The sequence below is a fragment of the Panthera onca genome, chromosome X (assembly GCF_046562875.1).
Source record: "Panthera onca isolate mPanOnc1 chromosome X, mPanOnc1 haplotype 2, whole genome shotgun sequence".
NCBI classification, from domain to species: domain Eukaryota; kingdom Metazoa; phylum Chordata; class Mammalia; order Carnivora; family Felidae; genus Panthera; species Panthera onca.
The window spans coordinates 86,197,855-86,222,183 of record NC_138357.1 but is presented as its reverse complement, the minus strand read 5'-3'; the positions used below and the strand labels follow the sequence as shown (position 1 = coordinate 86,222,183).

General features: G+C 41.1%; 1 protein-coding gene across 1 annotated transcript in view; it reads right to left on the bottom strand.

Annotated features, from left to right (window-relative positions):
* Positions 1-296: 296 nt before the first annotated feature.
* The window catches only part of DGKK (diacylglycerol kinase kappa), a 175,706-nt gene continuing 151,673 nt past the window's right edge, over positions 297-24,329 (bottom strand). Inside the window, exons 15-28 of the mRNA XM_081792440.1 lie at positions 21,627-21,846; positions 19,882-19,986; positions 19,347-19,443; positions 17,707-17,814; positions 13,024-13,120; positions 12,640-12,747; positions 11,889-12,002; positions 11,414-11,548; positions 10,100-10,260; positions 9,414-9,555; positions 7,397-7,483; positions 3,716-3,826; positions 2,222-2,349; positions 297-1,117 (exon numbers count right to left, since the gene is read on the bottom strand). Coding sequence (XP_081648566.1) covers positions 1,042-1,117; positions 2,222-2,349; positions 3,716-3,826; positions 7,397-7,483; positions 9,414-9,555; positions 10,100-10,260; positions 11,414-11,548; positions 11,889-12,002; positions 12,640-12,747; positions 13,024-13,120; positions 17,707-17,814; positions 19,347-19,443; positions 19,882-19,986; positions 21,627-21,846 — 1,689 coding nt within the window. The 3' untranslated portion in view covers positions 297-1,041. The remainder of the gene's footprint in view (positions 1,118-2,221; positions 2,350-3,715; positions 3,827-7,396; positions 7,484-9,413; positions 9,556-10,099; positions 10,261-11,413; positions 11,549-11,888; positions 12,003-12,639; positions 12,748-13,023; positions 13,121-17,706; positions 17,815-19,346; positions 19,444-19,881; positions 19,987-21,626; positions 21,847-24,329) is intronic.

Below are 24,329 nucleotides of genomic sequence, written 5' to 3'. Positions count from 1 at the left end.
TGTATATGGGTGTATGGTTATGGGAATTCGGGTGGGATCAAGGTGGGGAAGGATTTCTGGGTTAGCACAATAAAGTATAGGGTCACTTAGAGGTCGAGTTGTACTTTCAGTTCTTTAAAAAAATATATATATATATATTTTATATATATATGTGTATATATATATATATATATATATATATACACACACACACATCTTTATGTCTCTGTACATAATCTATACTGCAGCACAGCGGCAAAACATTTAGTTAAAAAACCCAGCAAGAATGCAGGCAAACACTCCATGGAGGCATGCAGGCTAGGATCAAGGCAGTAGCAGGGGATCCTGTATGGTTGCCATTGAGGTGAGTTCCAACCAGTGGGCCCACCCAGCCACCAGAGCACCACCTGGACATGTGCAAAGATGTACATGCACACATGGAAAAACACAAAGAGTTTTCATAGAAAGCAGTCACCATGTCTACAAGAAAAGATTTCGCATGGTAATTGTAACAGGCAAGTGGACAAGCCCCCAGGACCTAGTTCTCATCTTAATAAGCCAACTAGAAGAAGCCTCCTGAAGTTACAAGTTGCAACTGGCAGGGATTGGGGGAGAAACAACCAAGCCTGGCTGGCCTCACCCCTCTCCTTATCTCCCTGAGAGTATTTCTTTCTTTCAGTCATTCCCTAGTATCAACAGTTTCTCTGCTCATCAGAGAAGACCATTCCCAAATTCCCTGAACAAGTGAACTTTATTGAATCCTTTGTAGATCCCAGGCCATTCATAATGAGCTTATCCCAATTAAATACTGTAGTTGCTCAAGATGCACAGAGAACTGAACAAGACAACTCGGAACAAGAATCTTTGGCCAATGAGAAAATGTAAACCTCTAAGGAGACCTGATTGAGTCCAGGAAAAGCATATTAGTGTAAAGAACTGGAGAATCTTTCTTGGTGGTGCTCATGTTTGTTCTGAAATAATTTAGTCTAGCCTGTATTGAGGTTTTGAGAGTTTTGTAGTAGAATTCTAAACATTGTGAGTTCTCCTTCCAGCTTTTAAGGACTACAGTTGAAATCTTGATGATGTTGGAGGATCATCATCTTTTGCTTCATCTTCATGATTTCTGCGATGCCACAAACTTCCTTTAGAGAAAAAACAAGTATAGAAATAATGAGGTTAGCACATTACCAGATACCCAAATGTGTGGACCCTAAAGAGGCCCAACAAGAGTCTGTTAGGAGACAGACTGGTTTGTTCCTATTGTACCAACTGGCTCTGAACCATCTAAAAATACTAGCCGAAACCATGTGTGGCAAACACAAATGGGATGCGTTCTCAGAACCTGATAATCCATGGAACTGCTATTGACCCCTTCAGAGTTTTTAGAAAGACTCTCAAACACCATGGTCTCCAACTGGCAGATTCTTAGGAAATCAACCCAGTTAGACCAAACCTGAGAAAACATAGCTTGATCCAAGAAATTCTCTCTTGGCATCTGTGCAGACTCTCATTTCCTCAAAAACAAACAAACAAACAGCCACCCTTTCATGTCCACTATTGGTATATCTTTCAAGCTTTCAGGTTGTCTAGGCTCCAAATTTAGGAAAGACCACTGACATCACAATTGGCATAACTGACAACTCTAGAACCTTCTTTTGAGACCCACTGACATATCAATAACACTTAAGTCCAACTCTGAAGAAGGGATGACACCAAAATTCAAATGATAAAATATAGTAAACTTGCATTTCCAGGGATTTACAGATGAATAGGTTTAGATTAGTCACAGAAACTACTCTTCACCTTGTAGGTGCCCAGCACTGACACCCCCAAACCATATCAAACAATACTGCTTTTTGGAGCACAACCAAAAGCTTGTAGCTGTATTTGACTGTGAGAGTGATCTAAGTATGACTATTTTGCCATACTTTATTGACCAAGCACAGGAATGGGTCAAGGAGAAAAGTAACTGCCTGTTCCCATCTTTCTCTTCAGCTGTCTGTATCACAGAGACCACACAGCATGGTTACTTCTCAGGTTGTCCCACTGCCAGTGTCAATATCACTTTTTAACTCACACTTTGTCTAAGAGGCTGCTTGGCATTGCCTAAGGTTGGCTCCCAGTCCGTCTCCTCCTCCATTACCACCATACCCGTGAATATTTCTAATGGGAGATTTAGGTCCCTGGGAGGTTCCCAAGCTTCTGGGAAAGTCTTCATGACCCCTATGCCTGTGGGGGGCACTTACCAATAAAACCCTGGGCTCCTTGGCCTGATTTAGGCTTGTCTTCCTCTTCTACCTTCTTCTTCCCCAATTTGGGGAACTTAACTTTCAACTTGATGCTTCTGCTGTCAGTGTCTGAAGATTTTTCCTGGGAAACCACAGCAAGAGGAAGGTCAACATTAGTTGCCTAACATTCAGAAACAATTCCTAGAGACCTGGCAAGTTGCTGAACAAGGATGGCTGCAGAAAGCAGACGGATTTGCTATCTATCCAGGCATTGGAAACTAGTCCCATCCCCTAAGAAGGCAAATGATCTTTACTAAGATCCTACTCTATGCCAGGTGCATTGCTAAGTGCTTTAATAAATACTCTAAGTCCCCAAACAACCTTCAAGGTGGATATTTTCATCACTATTTTAGAAATGAGGAAGCAATGGCTCAGAGAGGTAAAATATTTTGCCTGAGGTCATTTGGATAGGGATTGGAAGGGTGAGCTTGCTAGGAGAACTGCTAGCTCATATGGCACCTCTGCATGAATTAGAAAAAGACACCCCTTCTTCCATACATATGGTTTGGTGAGCTGCAACATACTTCTTGACCAAATACCTTCATGTATGGAAGAACCTGCCTCACAGGCCACCTGCTTCCTTGTCTGGAATGCGAAGAGTGTTCTCCACACGTAGCTCTTAATTATGAATGTGGATTCTCTGCTGTACAGATCATCTTTAATTCCAGCCTAGCCTCCTAGTCCTCTCACTCCTGCTAAAGTGTACTTATTTTACTACTAGTTGTAATAAAGCATAATTCCCAGGTTAACTTTGTTGCCAGAAAGTTCAGCAAAACACATTCCAAGAAACTTTGGGATTTTCTTCTCAAGATATTTATACCTCCAATCCTCTCCATTAGAAGAAGAGTATAAACCTATCTTCCTCTTTTTCCTGATCTCACAGCTATATTGTAGCCACTGCTGCCATGCTTGATTTTCTTTCAAGCCATACACCTGCTAAGGGAAGGCACTGAGAGCCTGCTATGCTCCCTGAGTGGGAGGGACAGGAAGTAGCAGAGAGAGGTGTTTTAACCACCATATAGCCTGGGCACCAACCACTTGGAACAAATGTTGGATGCACACAACTGGTATTGGCCATAATTGTATGTGCCAGATGAAATCTAATTCCTAGTAGCAGGTATTGGGCAGGGAGGGGGAATTATGACCAGAGAACAGCATAGAAAAAACCAATCTTGCTTATTCTTTCCCAATAACCCCCTGCCACAGAATAGTTCTTCTTTTTGGTTATTTACACAGGGTCATCTAGTTTTCAGTGTGCTTTCTACCATGTCCTGTCTGCTTATGATGAGGAGATGGGTGGAGGAGGCTCCTTTAAGCTCAGGCTGAAAGCCACTACTTGGACGCCTTTTGCTACATCAGTCACTGTTTCCTCCTGGTCCACACTGGAAAGGAGGGAACCAAGGAAGAATCCCTCTTCCTCATTATTTCCTAATCCCCAGTTAACACACCTCTGAAACAAGGATTGAATTCATCCAGTTGATCTCAGATAGCTTTTCAAACTCCTTATTCATGGTATCCAGGGTAGTTTGCAGTGTGGTTTCATCCTCAGCACTTCTCAGCTGGCAAAGACAGGAAAATGAGTGGGTGTCCAACTCCTAACACCCTGTCTTCATAAACTCTGGCTGTCTCCCACACTCCCAGTCCCTGCTAGTGGCCATAAGACCACAGGGTATTTCTTTGGGTAGCACTTGTATATCCTTTGGCCATGGGGTCAATAGAAAGTGTAGCTAGTTCTTTACTTTCTTAATAGGGAAATCCAGGAAACAACCACATTGTGGTGGTTTCTTTGGGTCTGGGCATGCTCAGAGTCTGGCAAGCAGAGAGGTCCTTTGATCAATACCAATGAACACTTGAGTTATACTCCTACAGCTTAAGATCCAGAACAAAGGTCTTATCCCTGACCCTCAAATCCCTGGAGACATAAAAGTGTCCCCCTAAATAACAGCTACCAATTTCTAACACATGCTGTATGTCAGGCATTATGCCTACATGATATTCTATCTTTCCAATAACTTTATAATACCTTACAAGGTACTATTCTTATTTTATAGGCAAGAAAACAGACTCAAAGAAGTTTGGTGATCAAGATCACATAGCTAGACAGAAACTCAGATATGTTTAACTCTGTAGCCCACCCTATACACCACACTTCCCAGAAAGGATATGTGGGGTGGTCAGATGCTGAGGGGAATCTTTATTACACAGTCACCACAATTTAAAGGCTACTTTGTGAAGCAAGGAGAAGGCTAGAGAGAGACTGGCTCAAATTTTCCCTTTCTGGTGGAGAAGGTCTGCCTCCACAAGTTGTGCTTTTGCTCCCAGCTAGTCACTGTTTGTAATTAAGAAATGAGATCCAGATGGCTTTTCCCATAGGTTCAGCAAACAAAGCTTAAGCATTCACTAATAACCCACAGAACCCACTGGATGAACACTTTAGAGTCTATGGAGAGTTAAAACGAATTCTTCTGGGACCATCTCCAACTTAGAAGAACCAAGTCATAGACTAGCAACATAGTTGAAATAGTTAATTTCCCTTAAATAGTGAGCTCGGAGAATAGATGCATGTTGCTATCATCAGCCCGGACATGCTTTCCAGCCCACCTAACTGGGCCTCACCTCTCCTCCCTGTCATATACTTTACTTTCAATCTGGCATTTATGTGGCTTCTAGCTGTGCATGGGCCACTTGATCCTCCAGCCACAAACAGAGCCTTGCCCACTGTCACAAATGGCAGGTGAATAGGTGGGGGATGGGGTTGGAGATTATGGTCCATCAGGATGGGATATGAGAGAGAAACAAGTCAGTGATGACAAATAATCTTTTGTGTTTGCTTTACAAGTAATGATTTAGGACAGTACAGAGTAGCCCAGATGCATGGGACATGTGTATGCAGATGGCAGTGGGATGGGGGATAGGAGGTGTCAGGTAGAAATGGCTATCACTTCAAGGTAAGGGAGAAGGGGCAGGGAGTCCATAGGGGCATACTTACCAGCAATGCTCAAAAGGGGTTTGGTGGTCAACCCAAAGCCACAGAGAAGAAATAGGGATTTGGGACCTTGGAAAATGATTTCTAATCTTAACAGGAGAATAATAAAATGGCTTCCTAATGACTTCCTATTTGGCATCCAGAGACTCAGGCTCAAAATATTGTAGGTTGGTGGGACTGAATCTCATGCTCTATTCTCCTATCCTTCTGGCTGTATTGGAGACATTGTCCAGGAATCTTCTCTGAGGTAAATGTGCAAAGTGACTCAGAGGACTTTGTTGCTTATTTCTTAGTTCCTATTCTAACACATCAATGGCCATACATAGCATAAGTGAGGTTGCCAAATAAAGAAAGTGGGAGTTACTGGGTGGGATTTACTTCATCATAAGTCTACATCACTCTGCCAACACTGAGCTCCTTACTGCCTTCTTTCTTCAAGGGGAAGAATAACAACACCAAAATGAAAAGCTTTATTTCCATGCCACCTCTGACATAGTCTTTCTGGAGATATGTGGACATTCTTAGCTGCTGCCTGTCCCCTGGTCTCATTTAGATGTGTGTAATGTGTGTGTGGTCATTATCAGGCCTTTAACCTGTGTTAAGTGTGGTATATTCTCAATTTGGGTTATTGGCTGGCACAAACCAATTTTCATGCCATGAGCTTCAAGAAAGCCTGAGTGGCAATGAGAGGCCAAGCTCTCATATTTCCTGCTGCTCAGACTGGAAAGGCCATTGAGTTCTGCCTATGTATAGAACGTACTTCTGTTGCTGTTGCTTAAGGCTGAAAGATTCTAGCTTGGGCTCAGATGCTAGGACAGCCTGGCCTGATTGCCTTAGCCACTCTGCCACCTGTGCAGTGTGCCAATTAGATGTGCAAATGGAAAAGGGGAAGTGGATGCACTTCTTTCAATATCAACTCAGAAGCTCCTCTTCAAATAAACCTTAGATAAGAGGCAAGAACAGCACCTGCCTCAGGGCTTTAGCAGCCAACCCAAAAATGGGGTGGTCACGATCAGTTGACTCATCAGAGCACACTCGTGAAGTGTGCCTATGGGCTTTGCATTATAAGAAACATTCAACTATTCTTATAGCTCAAAAACTGAGTGTCAGTCCATTTTTCCTAACACTAATAAAAATGTACCATCTATCAGGCTGGTACTAGGTTCCAGGCTAGCTATGTACTTAATATACAACAGGTAATTTAATTTTCACAACCTGGAGAGGTAGAGATTACAATTACTATTTTATAGATAGGGAAACTGAGACCCAGAGATGTGATGTTACTTCATACAGCTAGTGTTATGTATTCAACTGTGTCTCCCTCCCCCCAAGAAAGATATGTTGAAATCCTAGCCCCCAGTACCTCAGAATATGACCTTGTTTGGAAATAGGGTCATTGCAGAGAGGTCATACTGGAGTGGGGTAGGCCCTGATCCAGTGTGACTGGTGTCCTTATAAGAAGATGGTCATGTGAAGACAGAGACACAGGGAGAATACCATATAAAGATGAAGGATTGTAATGCATCTACAAGCCAAGGAACATCAAAGATTGCCAGCCAGTCACCAGAAGCTAGGAAAGGGCAAGGAAGGATTTGCCTATGGTTTTCAGAGGGAGTATGGCCCTGCTGACACCTTGATTGTCTCCAAAACTATTGGACAATAAATTTCTGTTGTTTTAAGTTACTCAGGTTTCAGTACTTTGGTACATCAGCCTTAGGAAACTAATACAGTTAGTAAGTGGCAGATTTTGGATTTGAATCTTGAGTTTCCCACATGGTGACAAATGTATTTGGAAACTTCGAAGATTTAAAGCAACTCAAAAGAGCTCATCCTTTTCTACTGAAGCTGTGTTATGTATGATGAGAACACCCTACTTTTGATTGGCTTGGTCTGGACCCAGGAGACATTTGTCAGAGAAGGAGAGACTTTTTTTTCAAGGATATGGTAGTCCCTATGGTTTAGCATAACCTGTGAATTGATACAATCAATGACAATCCTGGGTGAGGATGACACATCAGGGACTTCCAGGGTAAGCATCTGGCCAAAATGTTCCTACATGTCTTCCAATACTCTGGAACCAAGCATAGAACATGACCATCTTCAGATGGGATTGCCCTCCCTTATTCCAACCCCCTCCACTCACCAAGTTTTCATCCAGGAAAGCTTTGGTATCATCGTAGAGCCCTTTAAGACTAAATGTAACATCTACTGCATCGTTTCTGCTTAGAGTCTGAGAGGAAGAGAAAGGAAAAGAACAGAAGGGAAAGGACAAAGACAGGGGAGTTGTTGGTTAGTAAGCATGCAGCTGGCTTCTCTGTAGGAAGGTAGGAGAAGGCTAGTAGGATGTGGCTGTAGGTGAAAAAGTAATTTTCAAAATATAGTACAACTAGTATAGCATGGGCATCAACCAATCATAACTGACAGAACCAGAGGTGTCAACTACTGGTACAGCTTTATTGGTGTGTCCTACGAAGTGGTGCAGCAGACCTTGGCATTTGGCACCATTGATCAAGTGCTGTGGATATAGTGAAATAGGAAGTATGTAAACCAGAGAGTAAATCTGATGCTACTTGTTGCTGATATACTACAATCACCTTCCCCATGGTAGGTGCGGTTGAGTTCAACCATCTCTTTTTGAAACTCCAGGCTTATTCTCTTCACAGGATATGCAAAAGCTAGCTATTTATTACTTTATACACATAGTATAAAATGTGGTACTAAAAACATTCTGCTGTCTGAAAAGTCCACATTTGTGTTTCTACAAAAAAATACAGAAGCCTATCAAAAGGAGATTAACTTAGAATATTTCAAGTTCAGGTTTATTTTACTTTTGGAATTGAAAAATAAATGCATCACTTCCTGTAGATTATATAAATGCAAAATAACATAATTATTTTAAAATTTTAAATTAAGCTGCCTGAATATAAATTTACTTCTGATATAAATATGTAATGAAATATTACATAATCCATATTACTTTTGACAATTAAATTTTTGTTAATTAATGTTTTCCACCAATTGTTTTAATTTTTCAAATATATAGGCACCTGAAGATTCACTTGAAATTCTATCAACTAATGATAATTTATAGCATTCTTTAAATCAGAAGAGAAGGGTGGTAGATTTCCCAATTCATTCATTATAGCTTCATGAGTGTGAAAAATATTCAGCTTAATAGTAGCATCACTTAAGGGTCCAAATTTATTGTATACAAGTGATTCTTTGACTTCTTGAGTGTAAAGAAGTGGTAAATTAAAATAAGCATAAGAAAAATCTCTACCAAGAATTTACATTATGTCTAAGAAAATAGATACACTCAAAAACAAATTATAAAACCTACTTTAAATTTTAATGTGGCCAAATTACTGAAATGTAAAACCAAAACAAAACAAAAAACCTAAATTTACTGATCATGCTTTTTTAAAATGAAAGATGTGGTATAAAGTAAAAATCAGAATAATTGGAGAATTCTCTAGTAGCTTAAATCAAATAAACTTTTCAAACAAATCACTTGCTCATTAGGAAAAAATAAATAAAAGAAACTCCAGGCTTTGAGTTCCAGACCTCCACCAAGATATGGCCTAAAATAAATAGGTAATCCACATTTCGAGAGGTCCTGATCCTATATATGGCCCTTTTGTATTATTTGTCTAGCATTAAAGTTACTTTTTAAAAGAATCACTTAAATATCCCAGCAATGGGTAAAGTCGTGGGATGGTACATTTAACACCAAGTATCCTAATCTGGACCTTATCCTCAAGAGGGAAACCAAGGCAGCCTGGAGCTCAGGCTTCAATGACAGGCATTGCCTTAACAGGTTATACAGAGATCCACCAGAGATGAGGAAGTGCCAATGCCAAGTTTCTCTCTATCTATTGGCTATTTCTTCCCTGAGGCCAGTGTGGTTGATAGCTATCAGGAAGAGGGCTAGTTCTCAGGCTGATGAAATCTGCTATGGGATTCCTGTCCCTCCCCGCCCAGCCATTCTGGACCTGTAACAAGCCAAGGAATATCTGCCCTCCCTTTCACTCTATAGACCAGTTTCCTACCATATCATTTGCCCAGTTTCTCCACCCAGCCTCTGGCTCACTTTCCTTCACTTTCACCTTCTTACCTATTTGGTTTGACTCCTTTTCTTCATCTGCCCCTTCCTTTCTTACCTCATTGGGAATGCAGGAAGCTGCACCTGCCTCATTGCCACTGTCTTGGCTGTAAAATATGTCATTCAGGATGTTAGTACTGGCATTCACAGAATCCATGAGGACAGACACATGCTGGTGGACCTTGCTCAGGTCAGTAAGTCTGTAATAAAGCAAGAACAGATAAATGGGTCTGGACATTCTAAAAAAAAACTTCTGATGTGGGGTGCTGGTGAGAGGTGAGCTGAAGATAGAAATGAGAGCCCTGGGTATTCGAGTTGGGTAGGCAACTATGCCAGAAAATGTTTCTGTTCTTCTCTAGGTATTTGTCTTTTTTGATCCTTGTCTCACCTGAATTAGATGTTGGATGCTTTGGGCGAGTGGGAGACCAGGCTAGAGAAGGGTAGCTGACTCCACGAACTCTGGGGCCCTCCTGATATTTAAGGGCAAGGATAAATATTCTTAGTCTTATTGGGCCTGGGGTAGCAGGAGATCAAAGTTCATCTCTGGGGCTAAAGGGAGAGGTTCAAGCTGGCTTATTGCTAAGCCAAAGACTATTTTCTGCCTAGATTGTCAGGGTCCCTGTCAATCTTCAGGGCTCTGGAAAAGACTCCTTTCTGAGGCCAGGCTCTCTAGTAGCCAACACAGACAAGTGTCCCTATCTGTTCTTGGGATTCCCAGCCCTGTATTTGGGTCAGTCTACTTACTTGCTGATGAGGTTTTCTGCAAGCTGAACTAAGTGCTGCATCTGGGCATACTCTTCATCAGAGAGGCTATCCTGAGATTCCTGGGAGTCCAGTTGGGGTTGAGAGGCAGCTTGAATTTCACTATGTTTGTACTCCCACATTTTCATTGAGTTCTCAAAGTCCTGGAAATGAAGATGGTGGCATATCCTGGTGATTGCTATAGCTAAGAGAGTACATGGCAGATCTGTTTGTGAGTCTTATATTTGTGGGTATGGTGGGTAAAGGAGAAAGAGGACCCCATCCATTCTGCTATACATTCATCTACACACATCCACATCTATCCTTCATTTTACTTCATTTTACTTACTCTTTCCTATTAGGCACTATTAAATTTTGTTGTTGTTGTTACTGTGCTGCATCTTGAGACAACATGCTTCAGTCAGATGTTAACCTTCCAGAAGCTCTTACATGAGGGCATCACAATCATAAGACAGTGGAACACCTTTCATGCTCCCTTCTTTGCCAAATCTAGGCCACATGTTGTGACGGATTTTAGAGCCAGACATATCTAGTTTAATTTTGAATTATGCTTCATCATTTACTGGTTGTGTGACCTTCAGCACATATTATTTAACATTTCTGGTTTTCATTTTCATCACCTGTAAAATGGAAATAAGAGTATCTACCTCATAAGATTGTTGGGAGTACCTGAGAGACTACATGTGACTAGCACAAAATAGGCAGTTTGTAAACTAGACATCCCCTCCCCTCTCTATTACTGTTTCTATGGACTGTTCACAGGTTAGAGTGGAAGAAAGCCTCTAAGTACTGAATATCTGATCATTAATGTCTTCTTTCTAGCTTTAGATGCTTTGACTTAAATGGGTGACATTTGTGAATGCAGCATTTTGAAACTTAGAGGAACCTAAAGACCATATTCAGTGAAGAATCTCTTGTTGAAGATTTCTTTAGCACTTTAGACTTTAGCACTCTGTGCAGTCGAGGGAGCAGAATAACTGTCCAAAACCAAAGGAGGGAGCTCCTTGTCTCACTCTCTTCTTTTGGACAGTGGTTTGCAAATGTCAGTATATAGCAGAATGTCTCAGAGAGCTTGTTTACAAATGCAATTCCCAGGAACTACCCACCCCCATTCTGATTCAGTGGGTCTGGTGTTGGACCCAGGAATGTGCATTTCTAATAAGCACCCAAGGTGACTCTGATATAATTGGCATGCAGACCTCCCTTTGAGGAATTCTGCTTGATGGAAGTATTCAATACTCAAGTGATAGCTGTAGATGAGACAATGTAGGAGAAAGATGAGACTTTCTTTCTTACCCGATCTCTTGTCAACATTTGGGCGGCATTCTTGTATCTGATCTTTATAAGTCCTGGCCTCTGAACCCAGGCCTCCCCATCCACCTGAACTGGGATACCTTCTTCACCATCAATAGTTATCATCACCTCACGGCACTGCCAGAGAAGATGAGGGAGAATGGGGCAGAAAAATGAGGTAACTGCTACAGACCAATCTGATAATCCCACAGTAATGGCCTTAATGTGTATCTGAAGCAGGACTGACAAGGATGTGAATCAGATTATCTCAGGGAAAAACATCTGTTTCCTATGGGATTTTTGCTCCTTTTGATCCCCACAAACTCTTTCCAACCTTAGCCAGCACCTTCCCACCCACCAAATAATTTCCTTCTACCCTGGCACTCTTATACTTAGTTAATTCGTGGGAGTACTCCACATTCTAAGTTGTAGCCACAAAGCCCAGCCTTTTTCTGATGCCTACCCAGCCCCTGCCTACCTGGGCGATACGATGATGATGCAGGTTAATGATACGGGACACTGCCATTTGTACTGAGCCAAAGATAGCCACTACCTCCAGCTTCCCATCATCTATTGCAGGAGCCTCATATTCCTGAGGAGGAAAAACTGTATCACATATCCCACCCTTGAGAGACCCCTTGTCTATCACAAGCACATATGCTTTTAAGGATCCTGGTGAGAATTTTTCTAGCTCATGAAGAGTAGAAAAACTACATATTAAAAGGGGAGAGATGAGGTCAGGAAGCCAATCTGGGAAAAGGGCACTGAGATCATAATTTTTAGCCCCTTTTGAGATGACAACTCTTAGCTGGTTCCTCGCTGTCCAATCTAGCATCATAAATCCCAAAGGCCAGTCCCACTGACCTGATAACCTTCTTGGGTGAGCTCAGAGAAAAGGGGCCATGGCAAATTTCCCAGGAGGTTTTATTGACAGAACTCCTTGGAAAAGACAGAAATATTTCAAAGATCTTTCAGGCAGGCCTAGGAGTAGAAAATTTGACGTCAGGGCAAAATTAAGAATTGGTTTGATCCTGAGGTCTTTGGTTGATTCTGGAATGGTGATTGCCTTTTACATAGGCCCTGATCATATATCTGGGCTAATAAATGTTCCCAGTCTACCTCCTATTTCCCCAGTATCTACTTCCTACACCAGTCAGTGCAGCTACCCTTTATGAGAGACCTTAGAGAGGTTAAACCTTTTCCTTCCCTGATCCTTGTTCCATACTCACTGTGGTTGCTGTGCTGCTGCCCCAAAAGTTGACACCCCCAGCATAGCTGGTAATGTTGAGCACTACGATGCCTTGAAGGTTTGGCAAGGAGATGGCTTCTCCATCACACTGAAAGAAAAGAGTAGTTCTCATTGGTTGGCCCTTCAGATACCAGTATGAAGGGACATTTACAGATATGGGGAGAGGGCTCTGTTTTCTCTTCATGCTGTCATTTTCTAATCCATAAAATGGAAATCTATCCTCATGCCTTCCTCCCTTGAGCTGCGAGGGAGGATCAGAGTTAAAGCTTGGGAAGAACAAAAGATATAGGGGAAAGTTGGTTCCCAAAGTAATGAGATTTCCTTTCTCCATGTCCAGGAAGTATTGCCCTCTTTTTCCACTCACCTCCAGGTGTATTCGTTCTTCTAGTTTCCTATAAGAGCGCTGCAAAAGTTCCTTGCTTCCCAGAAGGCCATACCACATCTTGTTCTTTAGACGGCTACTATGGGGAGATAAAGGTAGAGAAAGATAGTCAGAGGTTGAATAATATAAAGATAAATGAATGAACAAAAGCAAGAGGAGACACCATCTTATTCTTCAAGTGCCTTCCTTTTTAAAAAAGTTTTTAAAAATTGAAGTATAATTAACATACAGTGTTATATTAGTTTCAGGTGTACAATATAGTGATTCAACAATTCTATACATTACTCAGGGCTCATCTTCAATCCCCATCACCTATTACACCCATCCCCACCCCCCAACCTCCCCTTTGGTAGCCATCAGTATGTTCTCTATGCCTAAGAATCTGTTTTTTGGTTTGTCTCTTTTTTCTTTGTTCATTTGTTTTCTTAAATTTCTTAAATTCCACGTATGAGTGAAATAATATGGTATTTGTCTTTCTCTGACTTATTTCACTTCGTATTATACTCTCTAGATCCATCCATGTTATTGCAAATGTCAAGATTTCATTCTTTTTTATAGCTAATATTCCATTACACACACACACACACACACACACACACCCCACATCTTCTCTATCCATTCATCTATGGATGGACACTTGGGTTGCTTCCATATTTTGGCTATTGTAAATAATGCTGTAATAAACATAGGGGTGCATATATCTTTTTGGATTAGTGTTTTCATTTTCTTTGGGTAAATATACAGTAGTGGACTTACTGGATCATATGGTAATTCTATTTAATTTTTTGAGGTACCTCCATACTGTTTTCCAAGTGGTTGAACCAGTTTGCATTTCACCAACAGTGAAAGAGCGTTCCTTTCTCTACACTTCCTTGCCAACACCTGTTTCTTGTGTAGTTCATTTTAGCCATTCTGATAGGTATCAGGTGGTGATGATGTTTTGATTTGCATTTCCCTGATGATTAATAATATTAAGCGTCTTTTCATGTGTCTGTTGGACATCTGGATGTGTTCTTTGCAGAAATGTCTATTCACATCTTCTGCTCATTTTAACTGGATTATTTGTTTTTCTTGTGTTGAGCTGCATAAATTCTTTATGTATTTTGGATACTGACCCCTTATTGGATATATCATTGGCAAATATCTTCTCCCATTGAGTAGGTTGTCTTTTTTGTTTTGTTGATTTTTTCCCTTGCTGTGCAAAAGCTTTTATTTTGATGTAGTCCCAATAGTTTATTTTTCCTTTTGTTGCCCTTGCCAGAGGAGACAGATCTATAAAGATGTTGCTATAGACTATGTCAGAGAAATTATTGGCCTGTGCTCTCTTTTAGGATTTTTATGGTTTCAGGTCTCACATTTAGGTCTTTGATCCATTTTTAGTTTATTTTTTTGTATGCTGTAAGAAAATGGTCCAGTTTCATTCATTTGCATGTAGCTGTACAGTTTTCCCAGAATAATTTGTTGAAGAGAATCTTTCCTATTGCATATTCACACCTCCTTGGTTGTAGATTAATTGACCATAAAATTGTGGGTTTATTTCTGGGCTCTCTATTCTGTTCCATTGATCTATGTGTCTATATTTGTGCCAGAACCATCTTCAAGTGCCTTCTTATAGAGAGGAGTCCTGTCAAATGGTAACTGAACACAAGAGGGGATGCTAGGATAATATAAAGGGTATCCCTATGCAAACACCTGCTGAAACGGGTTCCTGGGCACCCTGGAAGCCCCAGCATCCCCCCAATTTGCTGATTTTCCTTGATGTTGATATTAGCTCAGACTTGGAAGAGATAGGCTATATTCAGAAAGCAATACTCATAAAAAGCTATGAGCATAACTGGTTTATACACACCAGCTAGCCTGGAAAGTGCCATTCCAGGAGCACAAAATTTCAGCTGCTTGGGATCAATTTCATTAGAAACATGTGACTCTTATACTGCCATATATTTGAAGCGTAACCTTTCTGGCAAAATGGAGGGATTTCCAAGACCTGTATATCAAGCCCTTAGTTCAGTGCTATAGAATAGGGCTAAGCTTACTAGGCAGATTATAAAGGAGGAGCCAATGGAGAAAATGTGGGACAGCCAAAGGATATTGGGAGACTTGGGGAGGAGGTGGGAAAGACAGGGTTCTAGTGACTATAGGATATCTGATAAAAACAGGCAGGGGACTTAAAATCACTATAAAGGTTGGATAGAGTTTACTATGAACTTTTATTTTTATTTTTTTTAATTTTAGAGACAGAAAGAGAGCATGAGTGAGGGAGAGGGGCAGAGGAGAGAGAGAGAGAGAGAGAGAGAGAGAGAGAGAGAGAGAGAGAGAATCTTAAACAGGTTCCATGCTCAGTGCAGAGCCTGACATGGGGCTTGATCCCATGACCCTGGGATCATGACCTGAGCTGAAATCAAGAGTTGGACACTCAATTGACTGAGCCACTCAGGTGCCCTACTATGAGCTTTTAAAGTAGAGCCACGATGAGTCACTACAAAGCATGAGTTTTGAAATGCAAGAAAGCTAGCACAAAATTATTTGGACTCTGTTTGAAACCATAAGTTCTCTGGGCAATCTAGTTTTCTCATCTATAAAAATAGGAGTTCAGTCATATGGAAATTCAAAATACCTAGAACGACCAAAACAATTCTGAAGAAGAACAATGTTGGAGGACTTTCATCTCCCAATTCCAAAACTTATTATAAAGCTACAGTTATAAAGATAGTGTGAAAATAGACATATAGAATACTGGAACAGAAGTGAGAGTTTAGGGGAAAAAAACCTTACATTTATGATCAATTTATTTTTGACAAATGTGCTAACACAATTCCTTGGGGGAAAGGATAGCTTCAAAACTGGTGATATGGTAATTGGATATTCATGTGCAAAAAGATGAACCTAGACCCTTACCTCACACCATACACAAAAACTAACTGAAAGCAGATCATAGACTTAAATGTAAGAGCAAAAACAACAAAAATTTTGGAAAAAACTTAGGAGCAAATTTTTGATACTTTAGGTTAGGCAAAACTTTTTTAGATGTGGCATCAAAAGCGTGGTCCATAAAAGAAAAAACTTGATCAGTTGGAACTCATCAAATTGTAAAGTTTTGTATTTCAAACGATACTACTGAGAAAATTAAAAGATAAACAACAAAAAAAGACAAGCAACAGAATTAAATCTTGCCATTTGCAACCACATGGATGGACTCAGAGGGTATTATGCTAAGTGAAATAAGTCAGACGGAGAAAGACAAATACTGTATAATTTCACTTGTATGTGGAATATAAAAACAAAATAGGGGTGCTTGGGTGGCTCATTGGTTAAGTTTCTGACTTCAGCTTGGGTAATGATCTCATGGTTTGTAGGTTCAAGCCCTACATCAGGTTCTGCACTGACAGCTCAGAGCCTGGAGTCTGCTTCAGATTCTGTGTCTCCTTCTCTCTCTGCCTCTTCCTGGCTTTTGCTTTCTCTCTTTCTCAAAAATAAATAAATAAATATTTAAAAAATAAAAACAAAACAAAGCCAAAAAAGGTTCACAAATACAGAACATAAACTGGTGGTTTACAGAGGCAGATGTGGGTGGGAAGATGAGCAAAACAGATAAAGGGGATTAAGAGGTACAAACTTCTAGTTATAAAACAAATAAGTCACAGAGATGAAATGTACAACATAGGGAATAGAGTCAGTAATATTTTAATAACATTGTGTGGTGACAAATGGTAACTACATTTATCCTGGTGAGCATTGAGCAAATGTATAGAATTGTTGACTCAATATGTTGTACACCTGAAACTAATATAACATTGCATGTCAATTATATTTCAATAATTAAAAAAGAAATATATAAAGTAGAAATCAAAATTACCCTGCAACTGAATCTCTATGAAATAATCACTGGTAACATTGTCTTATAATTATAAATCTTTTCCTATATACATCTATGCATACCTATTTAAAAATGTTTACTATAAAATGAGTCATAAAAAAGACAAGCAACTGGAAAACACTATTTGCAAAGCACGTATCTGATAAAGTACTTGTTCCTCAGCCCATGTCTGCTCTGAGAAAGAGGTTCTGGTAGCAGATGGCAGGGGTGGTGGAAGGAGGCATGCTTTTTTTTTTACTTGAGGTTTCAATTTACAAGAACTCTGAGGCTGCATTTAGGTATGTCTGTAGTACAAAAGTACCAAAAGGTGCCAAGTAAGCTAACACCAGATAAGGTAAAATCAGTGGGTCCAGGGGGACCAGATTAGGGACACCAAGAACTAGTAGGGAAATCTTTGATAATTTGCAGCCTTGCCAAGCTGCAAGCCACTTAAGCCACTCCTAGGACCTGGTCAAGCTCTCACATACAGAACAAAGGTAGGAAATTTGCTGAATAGTCAATGTAATCTGTTTTCAATAATAGTAACACCATGAGCTGTGTTACAAAGCAATCTATAGGTCTAAACTCTGTAGGCAGCTCCAAGTTCAGGATACCAGTGCAGAGTCATCACAAACCAGGTCAACATTTGGAGCAAGCCATCACACTAGGCCAACGTTGGGACCAATGTGTTTTACTTCCAAAGAACCTCTTTCTTTCTCTTTCTTGCCTGGAAGTTAGGGGATGTAGGAGGATATGTGTATATTATGATTGTGTGTTTGGATATAGGGAGGGGAGTTTCTTTTCCTTACTTGTATTGTCCTGGGTGTTCATCTCTTCTGGTGTTGAATTCCAGAGAAATTTTAGCATCCAGTCCAATTCCAAAATAGTTGTTCATGACACACCTTTCTTTGAAGCGCCTTAAATTCACCAACGGGAAGAAGAGGACAGACATAGGTGCAGGAAAGAAGTGCCATTATCATTAGGCTGGAGGCTTCATCTATATAACTGAAAACCACTGAGGGAGGCCTCCCTTACATTGGGCACAAGACTTTATGCTCTTGACAGGCATATACAAATACCCTATTATGTTAACAATTAGCTTGTTAGCTTTAAGAGAGGGAACCCAGCAGTTGGGAGGATTCAGTGGGATTGAAACTCATAATAAAGAAATCATCCTTGGAGGCCCTTAGATATGAGTGGCCAATATTTTCTTCACATATAATAAAGGGAAATAGTCATTGACTTATTCCCATAAAGAATAAGTATCTCAGATAAAAATGTATGATGAAAGTAAAGTCTGTACTACCGTTTTCAGAGATGTCTGAACTCCTTTGTACCACTTTCACATCAAAGGTCAAAGTGACCACACATTTGAGGGAAAAGACTGATGAAAGAGGGTAGATATATATACAACCAAAGCCAACCAGTTTCTTGATTCTTCTGCAACCACCTTGGGTGTCAACATCAAAACCAGTAGTGTGCTAAAGCCAGTTAGTACCAGCTCATATAAGCTGATTATGCCTATTATGTCCCAACTCTGCATTCAATGGAATTATATCAGTAGCTTGAAATAGGCCATGGTGGGAGGGTTTGCACCAGGAATAAATCAGGATTTTCCCCCCAGAGAGCTAGTTGTTAAACATTTGGCAGCATACAACTGATCAAAGCTCATAAGGTAGGTACATGAGACCTCAGACATGAGCATAAGCCAATAATGAAATAGAGGGGAGTGGGGGTTGGAGATAGGAATAAATGAGAAGCTGCAGTTAAATAACTGCCAACTGTGTCCTTCTTTTGAGCAACTGAAAATGAATACAGTTTAGTTACTCATAGATACATTTTTATTTGATACTAAACTGACCCCACATCTCTCACATGAGATTTGCCTCTCTCAGCTGCAGTCCAGAGATTGGAGTTTCTTCAAGTGATGTCCAAACTGTTCTTAGTGAAACTCAAAATGAGTAAATGTGGTGGAACTTGGCTCCTGGGAATATTTTAAAGAGGTAGGGCTAGAGATACAGATGTTTTTAGATTTCCTATCTAGTCCCCTAAATGATCACTTATTTTTTAGTGTTTCCAATTATTTATTGTTAAAGGCAACAATGGAAAAACAGGTCCTTTGCAATAACAACAGCTAATATTTATCAAGTATTTACAATAAGAATAACAATAATTATGTTAACACATATAGTACTTAACTGTGGATGCTAAGCACTGTTCAATGCAAGTACTGTGTGTATATAAACTGAATAAACACAAGAAGCTTATGTGGCTAGTTCTACAATTATCTTCATCTTATACATGAGAAAAATGAGGTTCAGATTGGTTGAATTACTTGTGTAAGGTCACACAACTAGTAAGTAGAGTCAGGATTTGACTCAATATCCTTAGGCTACTCTTAATCAGAGAAAGGAAAAGTCATAAAATGGTGGTAGGGCTAAATACTTACATAGTTTCAGGTGTGAAATATAAGTGCTCCAAATTAAGGTTGTCTAGGTCTTCACTTTTGAGAGAAGATATAGAAGACAAAGTGCCACGATGGGAACCTAGACACAAAAGATGTCACCTTGGTGTCAGATACAAACAAGAAAGCCCTTCCCCCCACTTGCATTTCACCCTATTTTCTCTGTGGAACCATGGTCAAACTCAATGACTTTCTCTTAGATTATAATCAAGGTTCTCATTCCAAAGAGGGATCATCTTAGATGGACAGGGACTTCCTCTGAGAGAACAGTAAGGTTGGGTTGCTTGCTTCAAATCTTGGGTTTCATCAGGCCAGCCTTTTCAAAGTACCTAATGAGGTCATTACTTCTGGACATTGGCATGGGATCTTATACTGTGAAGTTTCTAGGACATAGGGAGAGATATCTACTGCAGAGTAGGATTATGGCTAAAGAAAGATGCATGAAAACACATCTTAATTCCATGGGAACTAGAAAACAGTGATAAAGGATAGAATAAGAGAAGGAGAGAAAGATCCTTACAGTGTCTTGGGCTCATCTGGCTAATGTCTTTTAAGTCATCTTCCAGGAAGAAAGTTGAAGTAAAGTTCTTAACCGATATTGTCTGACGGCTTTGCTCATCAAGAACTACAGAGAAAATGTGGAAGGAGAAAAGGAAGGAAGGAGAGAAGGAGGAAGCAAGGTAGGAAGGAAAGATGAGAGGGAGGGAGAGAACAAGGTAGGAAGGGAGGGAGAGAACAAGGTAGGAAAGGAGGGAAAGAGAAAAGGAGAGAACGAGGGAGGGAGAGAAGGAGAGAAGGAGGGAAGGAAGGAGGAAGAAATAAAGGAAGGAGGATTGGTCACATTTGTTGAACTTTTCTTAAACATCTCTTTCGTTTAGTTAATGCCAGTAGAGACCCCCATCTGACCATCTCCTTACCTCCATAATGCTGTTTGTAGTCTTAGCTTTCTTACAGTGTTACCCCCATGTCTCTTCATATCCATACTTGAGCTTTCTCTATTTTACTGGTTACTCTTTTTTCTGTCACTCAGTAAATGTGGTGTGAGTAGAAGCTCAGAGCCAGGGGCAGAGGGAGAAAGGTGGAAAACCCTCTGCTCTTCTACCTCCATTATCATCTTTGTTAATACATTTACTCACAGGACTGTTTTCCAGACTTGAGCCTCTAGGACCATGCCATTCTTTCATCCAAATGTTTCGCCCATTCCAAGAATATTTGAGAAGCCTCCTTCCTTTCACCAGCGTATATGTTGTATGGCTCAGATGCTCAGCCTGTGCCAAACCTCATAGGTTCAATCCCTATTCTACTAGATGTGCCTTTCTCTGTCCCATGGCCACAAGCTGCACCTCTAAATCTGACTTATACGTTCATGGAGGAGACTGAGAGTTAGTTGTGATAAGATTATGGGTACATCCCCACTTGGAAACTTAATTACAGAAATAGAGGCAAACAAGCTGTTTACTGCATTCCCAGTGCATAATGGAGATTTTCCTTCTTTTTTGGAAACTTGCTGAGGCTGTAACTAAAGGAACCAAGGCAGGAGAAAGTGCCATGGCTAAAAGTCAGAGGCCATCCAAGGGACTTCCTTGCTACGTGGACTTCTCAACTCCACCAGTTCAAGAACACATGGTCTTATACCATTTTATGATATGTTTTTCAAGGAAGCATTGTGGGTAGAAGTGGGAGCCAAAATGTTAAATTTTGGAGGAAGAAGTTGGAGGAGTTTAAAGAGTTTTCATACTGAGTTGGAAGCTTACAGATGTCATGAGTTGTGGGAAATGGCAGTCAATGCCAGAGATCCCAGGACCACTCTCAGGGCCCTTGTGCCTGATTAATACTATATAAGACATGCAGAGATGAACATTATTTTCTTTTTAAAATAGTCACAGGCTTGTGGGTTGGAAAGAAACATGAATAGGTGGAAAAAAACTCCATGGCTGGTGGTGGAAGCTGACAGAGCTTTGAGCCAGACCTCTTGGGAACTGTAATTGTTTAGGATGAGTGTTAGTTCCAAAAATAAATGTGTTGCAAGGATTGAGTGTCTGGGAGGTAGGAGGAGCCAAAGAGACAGCTTATTAGGACTGAGGTTTTTCAAATTATCAGTCTGAAGACTGACCTTGAATACTATATGAATACAGGATCTAGTCAAGTTTTGGCAGTGGAGTCAAATAGCAGTCCCAGAGTGCCCAGAGTGAGGGAAACCAGTAAACCATCCACTGGAACCTTCTTTTTCCTTTACCTCAATTGCCACAACTCTGGGACCCTTACCTTGTTCAACTTGGAATATGATGAGCTTCAAGGATTTCTGGAGATTCTGGGCCTTTGTGGCCAGCTCCAACTTGCACTTGGCTATGTGGTCTATTTGAGGGATGAAGGTCTTTCCATCTGCCTTTCCACTGTCTGCGCATACTGTAGCACTTCTCTCAACTGCTGCTTCCTCAGCCAGGACATCAATCAGGACACTGAGCTTGTCATACATTATGTCGCTCTGTGTAACAATGAAGGGGACAGGGCATTGTTATGAGAGGTTAGTGCTTGAAAGGACAGAATAAGGAACTGGGTGGTATGTGAGAGGTGGGGAGAGGTAGTAGTTGGCCAGGAACTCTGAGCATAGAAAGTTGAATGTGAAGAGAGAAAAGTTTGGGGAAAGAAGTACTTGGTAGATATGATGAGATAGCCAAAGGGTGCTAGGGTATCAAACAGATATCGTTTGCTTCTGAGCAGTTACAGGCATCAATGTATATTGCCAAGTTTTTCTCATGTCAGATTGGCCTGTAAAATGATATGTAATGTGGCAAACTTGAGGAAAGAGAAAAATTACTGGATTGGCGTTTCTATGGGCATGCTCCTATGGATGTGGGTGTACCTCTGCATGGGTGCCTAGTGTCTTCCTTGGTATATGCATATGTTTGGGGACTGCATTCAGTGATTATGGCTTGATTTCCAGCTCCATCCCTTAATAGTTTGTGACCTGAGGCAAGTTACTTAACCTCTATGTGCTTTTATATTTTAGGGCAGTTGTGAAGATTACATAAATTAATGCATTAAAAATCCTTAAACATTTCCTGGCATAGTGTAAGTGTTATATAAGTTAACTATTGGTGCTGTTGTTATTATAGAGAGGCTGTTATACAGAGGTTATTATATAGAGGTTATTATAGAGGTTAATGTGGGTGTATTTCTAGCATGTATTTGTACATATTTTCATGTATGTTCTAGTATACAACCATGTGCATACATGCTTGGTGTACACTTGTGTCTATGTGTAAGCAGATGCTTGGCATATGCTTAGGTACATGGTACATGTATTAGCATGCATAATGCCACTCTTCATTTGGTGAGATGGAAGTTTGATGAGGTCAGACTTCTCCCATAATGGAGGCATACCAGCCTCTTCTCGTTCCCTTTCTTTTACAATACCCAGTGAAAGGCACATTTCCTTTTCTTAAGTTTATTTATTTATTTTGAGAGAGAGAGCACAAGGGAGAGGAGAGAGAGAGGGAGAGGATCCCAAGCAGACTCCACACTCAGAGCACCATACGGGGCTTGAACTCACAAACCTGTGAGCTCATGACTTGAGCTGAAATCTAGAGTTGGACACTTAATTGACTGAGCCACTCAGGTGCCCTCACATTTGCTTTTAATTAAAAAGGGGGCCCTGGGACTTCCAGGGAGATGGCAGAGTAGGAGGATCCTAAGATCACCTCATCCCATGGATACACCTACATAACAGCCACATCAGTGTAAATAATGCAGAAGATGACCCAAAGACCAGCAGAACAGATTATCCACAGCTAATCACAGAGAAGAGGCCACATTGACAGTTGGAGAAAGGGCAGAGACATGGTTGGGAACCAAAATGACCTGTGAGACTGTACACAGGGTGGAAGGACACCAAAGGTACAGAGAAGGGAGAGAAGACACCACACAAGGCACCCCAGGTACAGGGGACACACACTGAGAAGACAAACCCCCATAACATTTGGCTTTGAAAACCAGAGGGGCTTTGTGAGTTCCTATAATCAGTGGGGCTCAACACCAGGAACTTTAAAAATCAGTGGGCTCAGTTATGGGAGAGCTGGAAGGTGAGAGGAAACTGAGTTTCTACCCTTAAAGACACAACAAAACAACCCCACTGAGATACAACATAGAAGCAGCAGTTTGATAAACACTTGGGGGCATATGGGAAGGAGACTTATTTACTAATCTCAGAATGTGTGCTGGAAGGACAGGGATCCTTAGGAGACTTCTCCAAGAATAAAAGAGCTGGCAGGTGCCATTTCCTTCCCCCGCTCCCAGCCTAGAAACACAGACACCTGTGGGAACCAAGAGGAACACTTTCCACCTAGCTTGCTAACAGCACACCCCACCCCTGTGCACTTCTGTGGACCTGCCCCCTTCAACCCATCCTCAGCAGTTCTCCAAAGGAGCTACACGTCCCCTCCCACAGAGACCGGCACACACCTTGCTAATACCAGGCACCCCACTCCCTGAATTCTGTGGACCCACCCCATCAAACATGCCCTTGGCAGGAGTCCATCCAAAGTGAGGACACAAGCATGGCATTGTGCAAGCAGCCAGGACAAGGGCGAGCACCACTCCAAAGTGACTCCTGCTCTGGGGAGAGGGGAAGATAACCACACACATCAGTTCTACTGCAGCTCAAGCCGTGGGCTGGGGGCAGACATATGGTCTGACTGCAGGCCTCAACCACCAATGAAAGCTTCTCAGGGTACAACACAGGGAGAGTGCCCTGCCTACCAACAAAAGCCTCTCAGGGGGCAACACAAGGAGAGCATCCTGCAGTTTGGTCTCGGCAGATCTGACAATGCCTGGTCTGACCAACCTCAAGCCTAATGTGGCTCCAAACTGGCCCATTAACCACACAAGGATGAAACACTACCCACAACAGGCAAAGAGAACCATTTCAGATGACTCGACTTAAGACAAAAACAGCTCAGCCACAAGACC